This window comes from Manacus vitellinus, unplaced genomic scaffold (assembly GCF_001715985.3).
Source record: "Manacus vitellinus isolate BGI_N305 unplaced genomic scaffold, ASM171598v3 scaffold_64_pilon, whole genome shotgun sequence".
In the NCBI taxonomy this organism is placed as follows: Eukaryota; Metazoa; Chordata; class Aves; order Passeriformes; family Pipridae; genus Manacus; species Manacus vitellinus.
The window spans coordinates 2,062,329-2,076,379 of record NW_021940718.1 but is presented as its reverse complement, the minus strand read 5'-3'; the positions used below and the strand labels follow the sequence as shown (position 1 = coordinate 2,076,379).

Sequence of the window (14,051 nt, the reverse complement as noted above, 5' to 3'; positions counted from 1 at the left end):
TTGATGGTGGAGTAGATAGGGTACAGTAGGGGGTCCTAGGGGCTTCGGGGTTCCTGGGTGGTTTTGGATTCCTGGAGTGACCTGGAGTGCTGTGCGGAGAAGTGAGAGAATTCCAGGGAGGACTTGCAAGGAGAGGCAGAGGTAATGTGGATTGTGGGAGATACTGGGGTACCTGTGGTACCTTTGGGGAGGGGACTGGGTGGCCTCAGACATGTAGGGGAAGGTGGGGAGGTTCTCATGGCTCCCCAAAATAGTATTTTAGGTGTAGTCTAATGAGTGCTGAGCAGAGGGGCATAATCACTTCCCTTGGGCTGCTGTTAACCCTGTTAACCCAGCCCAGGTTCCATTTGGCTCCCTTTGCTGCTGGATTGCTGAACCTTGTTCACCTTTCTGTCCACCAAGACACACAGGTCTTTTTCCACAGTTCGATGATTCTATAATTCCACGGAGATTTCCTCTCTGTCTTCACTATTCCAAGCACTGCAGACAAATTTGTCATTCACTGTGCCCTGCCAGGACTGTGGCAGGTCCAGTGAAATAAAACCAGCACTCCTTTGAAATTCAAGCACAGAATATTTATTATGTGATTAAGAACATGGCACTGAGTGGGAAGTGCAGCACATCTTTGCATGCATCATTTGAACAGAAGCAGTTGGGACACAGAGCACAACAGAAGCTCTGCTTGCCCTCCCTCACCCTGAGACCAGGCATTGGCAGCCCCAGACTGTCACTGACCAATTTAGGACATTATCTTTCCCTGCCAAATACCCAAGTAATTATTTTAGCTCTAGAAACCTCAGGCTGTTGGAGAATACTAGAGGAAGGAGCTGGATCTCTTCCCTCTGGGCAAGCAGATCTTTCCCATGTAAAACAAGCACACATGAAGCAGAGCCACAACCCTCCATCTCTCTCTCTGAGCATACAGAAGCACTTACATGGTGTTGCCAGCATATTTCACTCTGACATGACCCATGGCACTGACCCCCCTGTCCAGGCTGTAAGCAGACAGGGTCCTCAGGAAGCTGAGGTCTCTGACCACCAGGTTCCTGGAGAAAGGCTTGGCTGAAGGAGGACTGTGGTGGACCCACAGCTCCTTTGTGGTGCAGAAGGAGGAACCTGCAGGAGGGCTGCGCTGTATGCCCAGATCTTTAATTGTGCAGTAGGTGACCTCAGGGCACAGCTCTACTTCCTTGATGGTGCAGAATGTGGGGCGCTGGAGGGGGCTTTTGAAGCTGCTGAGATGCATCACGGGGCTTCCTGCTGAGTCCCCCCACCCCAGCAGGGGATACTGCACCTCCTGGGTCTGCAGGGACCGGTGCCAGAAGGGTTGTCCCACCAGGCACATCCAAGCCAGCCAGCCTGCTAGAGCCAGCATGGTCAGGACCAGCAGAGCCAAGGAAAACAGGTAGAGCACCCAGTGCAGGAGGCAGCAGTGCCTCAGCAGCCACTGCCCCCACTGTGGACCCTCCCCACCTGCCTGCAGAGGCAGCACTGGTGCTGCCTGTCCTGGGATGGAGCACGGGCAGAGGGCAGGAGGTGCAGCTGGGGGGGAACGGGCGGGTTGGGTGACACGTGTGGTGTCCAGGGGAGCTGGTGGTGTTGGGGCACGAGTGGAAAGCAGGGTGGTGGCTGACATGGAAGGGGGAGATGAAGATCTAACAGTGGAAGAGGCCTCTAGCGTGGCAGTCAAAGGCACTGCTGTGGAGGGGGCGAGAAACGTGCCAGTGGACATCATGAGAGTGTCAGTGAGGGTGGTTTGGGGCAGGCCACTGTTGCTGGGAGGGGTGCTGCTCATTGGGGTAGGCAGTGAGGTGGCAGAGACAGGGGTGGTGGGTCTGTGCAGGGTGCTGGTAAGAGCAGCAGTGAGAGGGGCAGTACTGGGGGGCTGTGTGGGTGTGATGGTAGGACTGGATGGTGCAGGAGTGGTGGTGCTGGGAGCTCTGGTGCTTTTGGACACCACAAGCAAAGTGCTCGGGGCAAGAGTGGAGGTACAAGGGGTGCTCAAGGAAGGTCTGGTGGTAGGGAGGGGAGGCTGAGTAACAGCATGGGGCATGGTAGTGTGCTCCTCGAGGATGGGTGGATGTGGGGCTAAGGTGGTCAAGGCAGTTTTCTCTGCTGTTTCCTCCCCATAATTATAGTCATCCTCTCCGCCCTCGTCCGCATCCCCCATGTTGCCGCAGTCGGGCTGGAAGTCCATGACAGGCTTGTGCTGGTGCTCAGCGGGGCTGTGGCACAGCACCTTCCTGGGGGCCAGCTCCACCTTGGTCTCCTGCAGGCCCCGCTCCGGGTGGTAAACGCTGCCGTCGTTCTGCCGGATCCAGCCCCGCAGGTAGCGCAGGTCACAGTCGCAGTGCCAGGGGTTCTTGGTGAGGAACACGTACATGAAGAGGTGCCCCTCAGGGAAGAAGTTGGTGGGCAGGGTGCGCAGGAGGTTCCCCGAGAGCCAGAGGGTCTCCAGCCTTTGCAGATCCTGCAGCAGCTCCTTGGGGAGCTCCTCCAGGAGGTTGTCTGAGAGGTCCAAGTCCTTGAGTGCCCCCAGCCCTGCAAAGGCCTCCTGGGGCAGTGTCCTCAGCTGGTTCCCTCTCAGGTCCAGGTCCTGCAGCTGTGGCACGGAGCGGAAAGCCCCCGGGGCCAGTGCCACCAGGCTGTTGTTGGCCACGGCCAGGCGGGTCAGCGCAGGCAGGCCCTGCAGGTCGGGCAGGGCTCCCAGGTTGTTGTGGGACAGGATCAGCTCCTTCAGGGATGGCAGCGGGTCCCCAGTGTGCAGAGTCACCAGCCCGTTGAAGGACAGGTCGAGGTCCTGCAGCTGGGTGAGGGGCAGGAGGGCGGCGGTGGAGAGGGACAGCAGGCGATTGTCACTGAGCAGCAGGATGCCCGTGTCTGCAGGCAGGTCTGGGGGCACTGTGCTGAGAGCCTTCCCTGTGCAGTTCACCTCCAGGAGGTCCTTGACCTTGTTCATCTCCGAGGGGCAGGCCTGGGCTGGGGGCATCAGGGCCACAAGGGTGAGCAGGAGCAGGGCAGGGACTTGCATGGCCTGGAGCGGGAGAGCCGAGGGGCACGAGTCTGGGTGGGCATGCACCTACACACTGCCTTTCTTCCTGTGCAAGCACCGTTTGCAGCAGAGCTGGCATCCCCTGACAGACCCCCTGGGACCCTCTGAGCTCCACAGCTCCTCCCTAGGAGGGTGGAAGGGAGGGATGAATCTCACACCTACTGACAGCACCCACCCCATCACCTTGTCCTTGGAGGACAGCAGGCTCAGCAAGGAGATGACATTTCTGCCCTTTTGCTCACCTTGCTCTCCTCTGTAGGGGGGTCAGAACCTGACTCATGGGCCTCATTGCTGGTGCCTCCTTCCCTCGGGTAGCATTTCTGTCCTCACCCTTTCAAAAGCCACAGCTCTGCAGTGTTCTTGTCCCAGCCCAACCCAGACAAACCATGTGGCCAAAGAGGCTCCCTGAGTATGCTCTTACCTGACCTCAGCTGAGCCCTCTGCTGGATTGGGATTCACAAAGTAGGAGCACAGATCATCTGAAAAGAGATTCCCATGCACAGATGTGGCTTCCTTGATGTGGCACCCCTGTGGACACTGTGACTCACCTGTGGATCTTCCAGCGTTTGCTCTGCTGCTGCTCTGCCTCCTCCTGCCCACAGCCCAGGCACTGCTCTGGGGCAGCTATAGCAGGGGGCTGCCCAGCCCACTATCAGCACCCCCAGCTGTGGGAAGGGAGCTGTGGCTTCCTGAGCAGCCAAACCCATCTCCTGCCCTTCCACACGGCCCTCGCTTTGACCGCACTGCCACACCACCATCTCCTTGGAAAAGTCTCAACTTTATTTCAGCAACAAAGTCAACTGCAGCCTTTGTGTGCACACAGAGGCATTGCCCCAGCAGCAAATGGTTGTGGCCCTGCACTGGATCCTGCTCATCTTGCTACTCAAGTTGTTTTTCCCCTGTAGGACCTGCAGAAGCAGGGAAAATAATTCCATTGGCTTCCAGAGTGGAAATGGGCAGGACCTAAACAGGACTTGGTGCAGGATTTGGAAATCCACGAAGTCAGTGCTCTCTTTGGTGAGCAGAGATAGGACCTGAGGGAATGGCATGAAGCTGTGTCAGGGAGGTTTAGGTTGGATCTCAGGGAAAGGTTCTTCCCCCAGAGGGTGCTGGGGCACTGATCAGGCTGCCCAGGGCACTGGTCACGGCCCCAAGGCTGCCAGAGCTCCAGGAGGGTTTGTACAACACTCTGGGGGACAGGGTGGGATTGTTGGGGTGTCCTGTGCAGAACCAGGAGCTGGTCTCGATGATCCAGATGGGTCCCTTCCAACTCAGGAGATTTTTTTCTATGACTTTGTGGTTCAGTGATTCCATGATGATTCCATCATTCCATGGTTCCATGGTTCTGTGACATGAGGTTATAATGCAGTGGGCCCAGAGCACTGGCACAACGTTTTCATGTTGTAGCCAAGTGCCTTTTTGTTGCAGGATGAGCAAGTCAGACTTTAATCTGGATTATGCAAGTGAGACTTTGCAGAGGTTTGTTTTTCTCCAAAGATCTACTGGTTTTGTAGCCTAATATAAGCAAAAGCAACTTAAGACAGATAAGGAGAGAACCTCCTGCATTAGGAGACTCCTTTAATGACTTTTGAGACCATTTTCCTCTTGGCATTCAAGCTATTTAAAAAAGTGAGAATAATTTTGCTGCCTTTGTTTGGTTATCAATCCTGAAGGTTTCTTGAAAGGTGTTGTTAGTGTGTTGAGACGGCAAAAGCTCAAAGTTACACATAAAATTTGGCTTTTAGGTCTGTAAAGCAGTTCTCTGAAGTGCCATGTAATTACACATTAACATCCATTCTTATGAACTAACTAATGTTTTTTTCCTGCATTTGTGGTGTCTCCAGAATACTCCAATGCTAACACCCTGAAGAACTCACCAGTGACAGCAGAGTCCTGGCTGGAGCAGTCACAGCTGCCAGCAGAGGAGAAGCTACATGAGTATGAAGCATTGGATTCCTTCTGAGGGGTGTCAGTGTGTGAATTTTTGTATGGATATTAGTTTACAGAGGCAGTCAGACTCTATCTTGTTAAAGCTGTTGTTAATTTTTGTTGTTGAGGGGTTAGATTTTAATGTACCTGTCCCAAAGCAGACTTACATTTTTAGGCCTGCTGGGACGTGGGGTTCAAACTCCAAAACCAGTGATTTTTAAGATCATTCTATTTGGTTTGGTCTTGGGGTTGATTTTGCCAAGAGCCAAGTTGCAGATCCTGTTTTCTCTACATGAAGAGATTCCCTATTGTATGGGTTTGCTTTTATTGAGTTTACAGTAATTACAAGTACACATTGTAATAACTATATATTATTATAAATAAAGTTATAATTTGTTCCCATCTCAGAAGAGTCTGATTGTCAATGTTTGACTATTTCTTGCATTTGGGAGAGGTGGGGGGTATGTGGCATGTATTCTTAAATCCCTGATGTGGGGCTTTTGCATATTAGCTGTAGGGGAAAGAGCAAGGGTTGCCAGCTGTTGATCCATGAAAACAAGAAATTTCATCCATAAGTGATTCCTATTAGTTTCCTAAAAGGGCCTAAGGGGTTATTGGAAACCAAACTGTACCCCAGTTTGGGCTGGGATAAAGTTAAATTTCTTCACAGTAGCTGGTATGGGGGATGTGCCTTGGATTTGTGCTGAGAACGGGGTTGATAACACCAATTTTCAGTCAAAACCCCCTCGTTCTTAGGGTCAGAATCTGTGACAAACAATCTCAACGACAAACAAAAAAACTATTACAAAAAATGTAGAGCCCAAACCACAATTTCAGGATCCAAAGGATCATTTTTCAGACTCATCCCCAAGTTTTTCAAGCACAAACCCTAGTTATAGGATGCAATCCTCAAAAGTATGGAGACCAAAATACATTTTAAATCACCAAAGCCCACATCTGGGCGAAAAAATAGTCAATTTAAAGTCCAAAATCCAGTTTTTAGTCTACAAAACCTCATTTATAAGTGCCAAGGTTTACACTTTTAAAGTTCAAAGACTGATTTAGAGGGCCCACAGCATCGTTTTTAAGGCCTGAGGTCCAAAGCCTTATTTATACAGCCCAAAGGCTCATTTTTAGCCCCAAACCTTCCTTTTTAGTTCCCAAAGCCTCCCTGTCAGGGAGCAAAGCCCCATCTTTAGGATTCCACCTGCAGTTTGGCCAGCTCAAAGCCTTCTCTGAAGGTTCAAGATCACACACTTATGAGTAAAGTAGGTCCTGAGAGCAGGGGGAGAGTGCTCATCCTTCCTCCTCTGTGACAGTGTGGGTNCCAAACCTTCCTTTTTAGTTCCCAAAGCCTCCCTGTCAGGGACCAAAGCCCCATCTTTAGGATTCCACCTGCAGTTTGGGCAGCTCAAAGCCTTCTCTGAAGCTTCAAGATCACACACTTATGAGTAAAGTAGGTCCTGAGAGCAGGGGGAGAGTGCTCATCCTTCCTCCTCTGTGACAGTGTGGGTCTCCCCTGTGCCAGCCCAAGCAGTCTGGCTGCAGGTGGCTCAGCTTCAACAGCTTTTTGGGCAAGCTGTGGTATTCCTACCTCCCAGCTGGGACATTTGAAACGGGGAGCTTCGGGTTTTAAGGGCTGCAGAATGTCTGTCGTGGCTGTTGTCGCTGAGGATTAACCCACCAGTGTGAGGCAGACCAAGATGGACTCGTGGGAGGGGGTAGAGCCCACCTTTGTGATGCCCAGCATCACCCCTGGAGGTGCAGAGATCTGCAGCCACCCCAGGAGTGTCCCCAGGACCCACCAGTGCAGTGTTGTGGGGACTGCAGCCACCCTGAGGGTCTCTCCACGTGGGGCTGGGGGCAGCAGTGCCCAGTGCCAATGCCCAGGGGTGCTGGAGGGTTGAGAGTCAGCAGATGCAGAGTGAAACTTGGTTTTTCCTTTGCTTTCCAGAGCAAATGGCTGCCTGGGACACAGTGGCTGGCTACGTCCAACAACAGCTCTTGCTGCACAAGGTGGGACAGCACCTGTATCCTCCTCATCCACCCAGAGAAGTGGGAGGTCCCCTTGGCTGTGGAGCACTGGCTTGGAGTTCCCTCTGCTCTCCTCCAAGAGCAAGAAACCCTCCTCAAAAGATCCCACTCCACTTTCAGGAAACCACCTCAGAAATTAGGAGCTGCGGTCCAAAATTGAACATGTCCAGGGATTGTTTCCACACAAAAGGAACCAGGACAGAAAGCTGTTGCTGGCATTTACCTTCCCTGGGCAGCCTAAAGCTTCATTTCTTGGGATGGGAGAGGAACCAGTAGGTTCATCTCCTTTGCAGGGTCTAAAGGGCCATTTGTAGTATCTCACCTATTAATTATTTTGTCACTAAAGCTTCCATTTTAGGGCCAAAATCCTAATTTCTTGTCTTCCAACCCGTCTTATATTACCTTTATTACCTGTAGTACCTGATTTGTAAGGTCCAAAGTTTCACTTGTAGGGTAAAGGCTCATTTATAGAGTCCTAAACCTTTTTTTAGAGAGTCCAAAGGGTCATTCTTGGGCCCAAACTCCCTTTTTAGCTTCCACAGACTCTCTCTCTGGGACCAAAACTTCCTCTTTAGGGCTTAGTTTGCAAACTGGCAGGTTCAAAGCCTTCTTTTAAGCCTCCAGAGCTTTGCAGGGGGCAAAGACAGTTTGTGGTACTGAAGCACCCTTTGAGGTTGGCCATTCTTTGGGTTTGGGCCCAAGAATGACCAATGCTTTGGGCTCTCTAAGGAAGGCTTTGGACTCCACAATTGAGTCTTTGGACCCTACAGATGAAGCTTTGGACCTTCCAAAGCGGACTTGTGGCCTTCAAAATGACACTCAGAGCCTTTCAGATGAGTCTTGGGTTTGTGCCTAAACAAGGGGGGGTTGGACTTAAACCAGGAGTTCTTGAGCCCTAACAATGAAACTGTTACGTCCTAAGAAAGGACTATGGTTACTAAAGTATGTGGATACTAAAGGTATGGCCTTAAAAATGGGATTTTACAGCCTAGAAATCAGTTTTTGCACCTTCCAAACGAGGTTTTGGACATGAAGAACATAAGGCTTTGAGCCCTCAGTGAGGAGTTTACACCCTAAAATGAGGCTTTGGATTCCAACATGCTCTCCTGACAGGTGGATTCCAAAGAATCCTGGAGCTTTTTTAGCAAGATGAGCAAGCCAGGGTGAGAGAGCTGCTGGGTGGGGGGCCTGGCACCCAGCACAGTTCCTGAAGGTGTTCCTGCTAGTTCAGGGTCAGCCTAAAGCCAACCTTGAGGGCAGAGAAAATTCATTGGAAATGAACCTTAAGAGCCCAGGTGATTTGGACACAAGCCTCAAGGACACATTCCAGTACCTGGGAAGAATGAAACAGAAGCCCCCAGAACACTGAGTGTGCCAACCAAAGCAGTGACCAGGCTCACAGCCCTCAGCAGCCTCCAACTCCTCCAGCTGCTGCAGCTCCTGGGAGAGGCAGGAGCTCTGCTGATGGATGAACAGACCTTTGCCAGGGGAGCTCCAGCGACTTCCAGGCGTGAGAGGTGCCCAGGCTGTGGCAGCCACAGGGTTCTGTGGACACGAGGTGACATGGCCCCTTGCAGCCTCACGTCACAAAGGGGCAGAGATGTGGCACCTGTCCAGCAATTTGGACTTCACCTGCCCAATGCCTGGTATCCTGAGAAGCAGGCCAGCAAAAGCCAGTTGGACTGAGCTGGCCTTCAAGATAACCCAGCTCCTTTCTTTGCTGCTTGTGTGCCTGCATCTTTCCAAGCATTCTTTGTCTTTGGCAGCAGCTGCAAGCACCAATGAAACCCTTTTTACAGCTGAAGCTGTTCTGTGGGTCACATTTGGGTTTTTTTAAGTGTTGAGCTACAATTATATCCTTTCCAAACAGGTGATGGGATTAGTGCTGATCTGACCTTTCTGGAAGGAGGATCTGACATCCTTTGTTATCCAGAGCTTTTCCATCTGTTTGTGAGAGGAGCAACACTCACAACAGGAAACAAGTCCTGTGAGTATCAGCTTTACCATCAGGCTTGAACTTTGTGAATGCCCACAGACATTCACAGACATCCCTTCACGCTCCATCCCTGAGCATCAACGGGCTGACAACCCAGAGTGAGATCTTGGGCACTTCCTGAGAGCAGTCAGACTGACGCAGGTGGTCTTGGTTAGACACAAGAAAATGCATTTGGTCATTCTGCCACTGCACACAAGACTTTGAAAGAGGACATTGCTCACAGAAAGAGCTGTCACACACAGGGGCTCTGCTCGGTGCTTCCTTGCCTTCCTCACATTACAGTCAGGAAAAGGGAAGACTTGGCCTGATAATTCAAGGCTCTAGAGGGAAAAGGACGTAGCCTGAGGGCCAGAAATCAGTGTGGCTTTGTTGGACTTTTGGCAGACTAAGCAGTGGAACAGACTATTTTCCAAAGCTATTTCCCTGCCAGTAGATGTTAGTGGGGTGTTAGGCTTTCCCAGTGTTTCAGGGTTGAGGTTAGAGCTGTTGTCCTCGGTGCTCCTATAGAGAACTCAAGATCTGAATATGCTTTCAAGCAACAATGCTGTCAGATCTCTTCAAATGTAATTTCCTTGCAGTCATTGCCAAGGGAATGACTCCGGCACAAAGGATCCCCTTTCCCCCAGAGGAGATTTGCATGGACTGGCAGCAAAGACAGAGACCTGGGCCGGGACTCCGCAACCTGGGCAGTACCTGCTACATCAACGTCATCCTGCAGTGCCTGACATACACCCCCCCTCTGGCCAACTACCTGCTCTCTCGTGAGCACAGCAGGTTGTGTGAGTACTTCTAGGAACAGCTCCTTGTAAATCCCTTGAGCACATCCCAAGGATCCCCAGAACCTGGAATTGCATTTAGGAGAAGAGCAACCCTTCTTTGGCAGCCCCACGAGCCTGTGTCCTCTGAACACGAGCTAGAAGATGCTGGTCCTATTGAGGTGTGCCCATCTTCAGGAGGGCACCTCTTTCCAGCCCCGTGTCTCTGTCCCTGCAAGTTAAACCCTCTTGGCTCATTGCACTGAAAACTTGTGCCAGCTTAGCCTCCCTCTGAAGAACATTTTCTGTGCACTAAAGTGTCCTGGGCTCATTGGGACATTGGCACCTTGGGACAGGAGGAGCGAAGACTGTTCTTAGAACTCCAAGATCTCCATTAGGTTTCCCACCGCTGGGTGTGATTTGCTAACCCCAGGAACTTCCCTCTCTTCCTCTTCAGGTTTTCAGCAAGGCTTCTGCATGATGTGCATCATGGAAGCACATGTCAGGAAGGTCCTGCGTTCCTCAGCCAGTGCCATCTGGCCTAGGGCTGTCATCAAGGACCTCAAACGTAAGTCATTTCAGGCACTTCAACAGGTCCCATCCCCTTCTTGCAGGGGAGAACCACTAACTTCTTTCTTAGTCATAGGAGAAGAATTTGAGCCTGACACGGCCGGAGACGCCTTTGAGTTCTTATGCTGTGCTCTCAAGGCCATGCAGAGAGCCTGTCTGAGTGGAAGCAGCAAGTAAGCATAAGTAAATAACCTCTTCGATGTTCCCAAGCCTGTTGGGCTCCTTGCTGTGCTAGGAAACCCTATAACTCTCTTCCTTGCCATTTATTTCCAGCTTGGACGTTTCTTCTCAAACAACTACCATTGTTCATCAAATATTTGGGGGCCTGCTGAAATCCAGAGGTACATTTCCACAAATATTGCTCTCCTTGGTGTTGTTTTTGCCCTTCCATCTGATAAACAGCATGGTCCTGTGACTGGCATAGTGGGTACCAAGAGCATAAACTGTCACTGTCAATTAACTTCCTCCTTCACTTAGCATTTTGATTTTCCTTCCAGTCACATGCTTGAGGTGCAAAGCAGTTTCTGATTCCTACAAGGCCTTCCTGCATATCCTTTTGGATATCAAAGTAAGAGGGCTTGCAGTTGTGCTTCAAGGGGTTCCAAGGTCCCTGCAGCTTTCCAGAACGGAACCATTTGTCTTAAAAGTGGATCCTGCGAGCTCAAGGGAGCTTTGTGGTGGGTGGGAAGGGGAATGGACATCCTTCTGCAGAGGCCATGGCACTGGTCTCCCCGTGGCACTGGCTTTAAGCTGCACAAGTAGCATTATTATCCCCTCTGAGCCCTTGACATACTCTCCTCCTCCTTCCCCTTGCCCTCCTTCACACCTGTCTGGTTCCTGTCTGATGGGTTGAATCAGTTTTCACTGCTGATGACCCCACACACCATTAGTAGCTGAGCTGAGTGGTGGCACGGAGAGAAAGCTCTGGATGGCCCCAGGAACCCTGGGGACATGAGGGAAATGTCCAGCACCACACCCTCTTTCTGCCTCCTTCTGGCCACTTCCCACGGGGTCATGATGGGTCTCCTCAGCATCACCTGCCTGGATTTTCATGTTGACTCCTCAGAGGTGTTTGGGCGAGGGCATTTCCCGCAGCTCAGCGGCTCCTTCCTCCCTCCTCCAGGAAACCTCATCCCTCACTGCAGCTCTGGAGGACTTTGCCACACCCAAGCAGCTGGATGGAGGAAACTGCTTCAAATGTAGCAAGTAAGATAATTTCTGACGGCATATTAACACTTCCAGTGTGAAGGAGCTGCATGTCATCACAGACAATCACGTTCTCAGGCAGGTTTAATGCACAACAATGAAGTGCAGCTTTTTTTAAATAGGACCTTATGGCATGGAATAGCCTTAAAATACTGTAAGGATGTGTCATGGTTTGAGATAGCCCCAAAATCCAATCCCCTAGCTCCCTAGCTTGTCTGGCCCTGCTGGGGCAAGATGGGGTTCATTCCAGCACTTGGCTCTGTGCTCGGTTTCAAGGTGTGAGAAGAAGGAGGTTACCATCTCTAAGAGAGTTACAGTCCATCATGTGCCCAAGGTCTTCACGGTGTGTCTGGAAAGGGCTGCTGATCACACTGGCAAGAAGATCAGCACGGTGCGTATGCAACTGCAGAGCAACCTGGAGCATGACATTCCCCAAAGCAGTACAGTCTTACAGAAGCTGCTGATTTGGGTTTTTTTCATGTTCCCTTATGGGGAGAGGAGAGTTCCTGTGGGAAGATCAGCCTGGACTCTGCTCTGACAGAGCTGCTTTGGCTGAGAACTGTTTCCTGCCACCCAAACCATCATGTGCTGAAGGCTATTTCAATATGGTAGTTCAGGATAATTTCTGACCCACTTGGTCTCTCTGTAGTTTGTGGAGTATCCTGAGTACTTGGATCTTCTGCCATACATGTCTGACATAGCTGGAGAACCCCTCCTCTACTCCTTATACGCCGTCGTGGTGCACAGCGGTGACACCTGTCTGGATGGACACTTCTTCTGCTACACAAAGGTAAAGACCAGCTTCCCTCCTGAAGGGGGAAAATGTGTGCTGGGGAAGACAAACTTTCCCATTAGTGTTTTGGGGGAGAAGGTCTATTTTGCGGCTGGATTGTATTTGTTTCGGTGTACTCTTGGTTTGGAACCCTGCAGTTCCTCTCCAGAGATGGATGCCTTCCTTTGCAGGCCAGCAATGGACTGTGGTACAAGATGGATGATGAGTCTGTGGATAACTGTGGCATCCACGCAGTTCTCAGGCAGCAAGCCTACTTGCTGTTCTATGCCAGGTAATAACCAGTGCCACGTGTTCAAATATGTTTCCTTTTCTTGGATTTGCTGTTTGTCTTCTCACCCTCCTGAGTGTGAGAAGGGCCATTGGAGACAATTCCTCCCTGCATCCTTCAGTGCTGTCAATTCTGAACCACCCCACACCAGTCCTTCTCTTCCCTTGCTGGGTTTTAGGTTTGCTGCCCTATGTGAACTGCTCCCTTTCTGCCCTCTGAAACTGGCTCCCATAGAGAAGGGGACTTAAAGGGGCTTCCAGGAAAGATGGGGAGGGACTCCTTCTCAGGGAATATAGTGATAGGACAAGAGGTGAAAATTTCAAAGTGAAAGAGAGAAGATTTAGATTAGACATTAGAAAGAAATCCTTCACTGTCAGGGTGGCACTGAAATAGGTTGCCCAGGGAAGCTGTGGCTGCCCCACCCCTGGAAGGATGGCTTGGAGCAACCTGGTGTAGTAGAAGATGTCCCTGCTCATGGTGGGGGGTTTAGAAGGACCCTTCCAAACCAAATCTTTCTAGGATTCTGTGAATTGAAGGCCATAGAGGGTATAGAGATGAGGACTTGCTCTGACAAGGGCAGACCTGGTGGGAAGACCCCAGTCGAATTTCCCGTTGGTGACTTTGGTAAAGTCTTCCCTCTGTTGTGGAAACCGCCCCAAGAAAATTACTGAATCCCAGAGGAGTCTGCAAGGAATGCCCTAAACAGAGGTCACTCTTTTGTTTCCTCCAGATGCTCTGATTTGAAAATGAGAGAAATGGGGGCTTCCTCACCGCCCCCCTCCCATGCCCATTCCCTCCCGAGTGAGTGTGAGGGCAGCAGCAAGCAGGCGGGTTCCGCAGGACCACAGGGGCTGCCCGACAGGACCACACGGACTTGCTGCCAGAGGGAGAGTGCCACGGAGGAGGCCCAGAGCAGATCCCTGCAGTGGGGCAGCTGGTTTGTCAACAGCACCGACGACGACAACTCAACAGGGAGGAAAAGGAAGAGAACCAGTCCTCCAGGACGTGACCACGCTCCCCAGGACGGCACGGCTCCAGAACCCTCCAAAAGAAGCTGCCAGAGAGCTCCTGCACCCAGCGCCGCTCGGAAGCAACCACTGCAAAGGCGGAGAGAACAGGGCAGATCACTGCGGCAGGGCTACAACCTCCGCAGGCGGTTTGTGGAGATCACGGACTACCACCAGTCAGCAAAGAAGAGGAGGAAACATTCACCCGGAATCAACAGGCAGAAGAGCCAAAGCCAGGATTAAAACCGCTTGTTGGCCTTGCATGAATAATTTACGGGGGTGTTTCCTTCTTAGGTTTTGGGGCAACCGGTGGAAATACCCGCTGCGGGATGTTCCACCGACCCTCACCTTCCCCGACCCATTCCCGACCCCGCTCCCTGATCCCTCATTCCCTGCGCAAGCCGCACTGAAAGCCTCCCCCTCCACCCGCCCGCCTCCTCG

The 14,051-nt window shown here is 51.6% G+C and overlaps 3 protein-coding genes and 1 long non-coding RNA gene across 5 annotated transcripts in view; 3 read left to right on the top strand and 1 right to left on the bottom strand.

Annotated features, from left to right (window-relative positions):
• The window catches only part of LOC108641499 (kelch-like protein 33), a 7,970-nt gene extending 4,483 nt beyond the window's left edge, over window positions 1–3,487 (top strand). Inside the window, exon 5 of the mRNA XM_029963884.1 lies at window positions 3,394–3,487. Coding sequence (XP_029819744.1) covers window positions 3,394–3,487 — 94 coding nt within the window. The remainder of the gene's footprint in view (window positions 1–3,393) is intronic.
• LOC103766329 (platelet glycoprotein Ib alpha chain) lies at window positions 857–3,049 on the bottom strand. Its single transcript, XM_018083569.3, has one exon. It carries the CDS (start codon window positions 3,029–3,031, stop codon window positions 932–934), a length of 2,100 nt encoding a protein of 699 aa, XP_017939058.2. The 5' UTR covers window positions 3,032–3,049; the 3' UTR covers window positions 857–931.
• A 929-nt stretch (window positions 3,488–4,416) lies between the features above and the next one.
• Window positions 4,417–7,002, top strand: LOC108641501. 2 transcript variants are annotated; one of them, XR_001922029.1, is made up of 3 exons: window positions 4,417–4,531; window positions 4,897–5,018; window positions 6,936–7,002. It is a non-coding gene; the product is annotated as an uncharacterized LOC108641501 (long non-coding RNA). The 2 variants fall into 2 exon arrangements; XR_001922030.1 differs by having other exon boundaries at window positions 4,897–4,990; window positions 6,936–6,959.
• A 1,627-nt stretch (window positions 7,003–8,629) lies between these two features.
• On the top strand, window positions 8,630–13,853 carry LOC108641488 (ubiquitin carboxyl-terminal hydrolase 42-like). Its single transcript, XM_018083513.2, has 11 exons — window positions 8,630–9,002; window positions 9,590–9,790; window positions 10,224–10,334; window positions 10,413–10,509; window positions 10,610–10,677; window positions 10,834–10,904; window positions 11,460–11,542; window positions 11,819–11,933; window positions 12,192–12,332; window positions 12,506–12,606; window positions 13,334–13,853. Exons 2-11 carry the CDS (start codon window positions 9,604–9,606, stop codon window positions 13,851–13,853), a joined length of 1,494 nt encoding a protein of 497 aa, XP_017939002.1. The 5' UTR covers window positions 8,630–9,002; window positions 9,590–9,603.
• Window positions 13,854–14,051: the final 198 nt, after the last annotated feature.